The 1,836-nt window shown below is 44.1% G+C and overlaps 1 protein-coding gene across 1 annotated transcript in view; it reads right to left on the bottom strand.

Annotated features, from left to right (window-relative positions):
- CDKL4 (cyclin dependent kinase like 4) overlaps window positions 1-1,836 on the bottom strand; it is a 63,716-nt gene that overhangs the window by 2,347 nt on the left and 59,533 nt on the right. The window contains exon 8 of the mRNA XM_023516668.1: window positions 207-341. Coding sequence (XP_023372436.1) covers window positions 207-341 — 135 coding nt within the window. The remainder of the gene's footprint in view (window positions 1-206; window positions 342-1,836) is intronic.

Here is a 1,836-nt window from a genome sequence, read left to right as displayed (position 1 = left end):
AATAAGATTTTGCAACAGTCTGTGGTAAATCATAACTCTATGGTTTTTATTACATCAATCACCAATATTTATTAAGATAAACAAATACATCTAAACCGGCACAAAGGAAAAGTCTTGGTGTCCGCCTAGTCTCACACTGAAAGGTAGAAAAACAAAAACAAACGAACACTTATTTTTATAGCACTTTAACTTTTGAGTGGAGGTACCTGCTGACGCCTTCTATTTCTTCCCTCGTTACGTGCTTTTCTTTTAATTTGGTCCTCTTGAAAAGAATCAAAGTAGGAGCTCTCCAGGAGCTGGGCACAGGTCAATCTGTCATCTGGATTCATCTTCAGACACCCCTTTGGAAGAAGAGAAAAGCAAAGAAGATTTTAAAAGAGAGACTTAATTTTGTTACTGTGCCCCCAAACTGAGTAATGACAGAGTAAATATGAGTTTAGAACGTTTTCAAGTGTGTGTAGTATCAAGCACTTCAAATTTGTTTGTGCTAGAATCACTCTTCTTTTCCCACCAAGGACATCTTTCCACCACTAGTGACAGCAGCTGGCTTGCAGGAATCTTTGGGGTGTAGTCTCTGCAGAAGTAAGGTCAGCACCACAGGGCAGTTGTTAGGAACGCAAATTATTGGATCGTATTCCATACCCACAGACCTGAATGCAGAAAACCCCCGTGGGGCCCAGTGGTTTAACAACCCCCCTGGCTGATTCTGATGCCCTTGTGCTCAAGTTTGAGAAGCACTGGTTTGAGGAGATGGCTGAGGAAATGTGAACCTCGGTAATGAGAAAGAACCTAAAACAAAGGGAAATGGAATCCTTATTCATATAAGAATACCACCAGGCAAAAAGGAAAAGGTGGCACTATGACCATGTGTATGTGGGGGCTCTGGAAGCTTCTAGCTCTGCCTCCAAGAGTGGGGAGACCTATGAAAGCCTAGGGCCGAGGGGCAGTCCTGACACAAACAGGTTTTCTCTGAGAAGCCGGGGCTCTCTTTAGCCAGTATAAGGCATTTCTCATCAAAAGGGATAGATTATGATCCATAAAGAATTGCAGGAGCTCTACAAACTCTACACAGACACTGACACCTGAAATTTCTGGTCTTACATGCAGAGGAGAGACAAAAGGCTCACCAGCATCAGAAACATTGTTTTGAGGCATTCAGGTGTCCAGACAAGTGTGTTGCCTGAGGCTGCCCCAGTTGTGGACTGCCCCGTGGTGTCTGCTCCTCCCTACCTGACCCCAGTTGACCTCAGATCTCTGTGATCCCTGACAAGGCTGCCTGCCCCTAAGGAGTGTCACCTGCCCCTTGGAGCAGTATCTGCTTAGTCCTGTTCTTCAAGAAACACTCCTGCTCAGCATAACTAGACTTGCCTGTTTGTGTTGACTGCCTTCTCCAAGCAGATTGCCTAACTGATGAGCCACACCATCCACACGGTATCAGAGTGTATTTAACCCCTGCTGCTACTGGGAAGCAGTCTCCTCAAACCCTGATACTGCCAGGGCTGGAACCAGGACAGAAAGATGATTCTGAATGCAAACTCTGATAGTCTCCATTTCTTCACCCCTCATTCCACTACAGTTGCTCTTGTTATTAATATCTATGACCGCTACTTCCACATCCCTAAATCCAGTGTGTGGTGAGTTCTCGTCTCCATAGTATTAACACACTACCAACCATGCTCCTTGAAACTCTCTTTGGCCTCTCTGATCTCTCAGTTTCCTTCCTCCTACCTTTTTTTTTTTTAAATTTTTTTTTTTATTGAATGGTAACTATGTACATTAATGCACTTCTGGGGTACAGTGTAGGGTTTTCACATGCAATCTGAAATACTTCCATCA

Source organism: Otolemur garnettii, unplaced genomic scaffold (assembly GCF_000181295.1).
Source record: "Otolemur garnettii isolate 467f Iridium unplaced genomic scaffold, OtoGar3 scaffold00095, whole genome shotgun sequence".
Taxonomy (NCBI): Eukaryota; Metazoa; Chordata; class Mammalia; order Primates; family Galagidae; genus Otolemur; species Otolemur garnettii.
The sequence above is the reverse complement of the archived record's forward strand: the minus strand, read 5'-3'. Positions and strand labels throughout refer to the sequence as shown.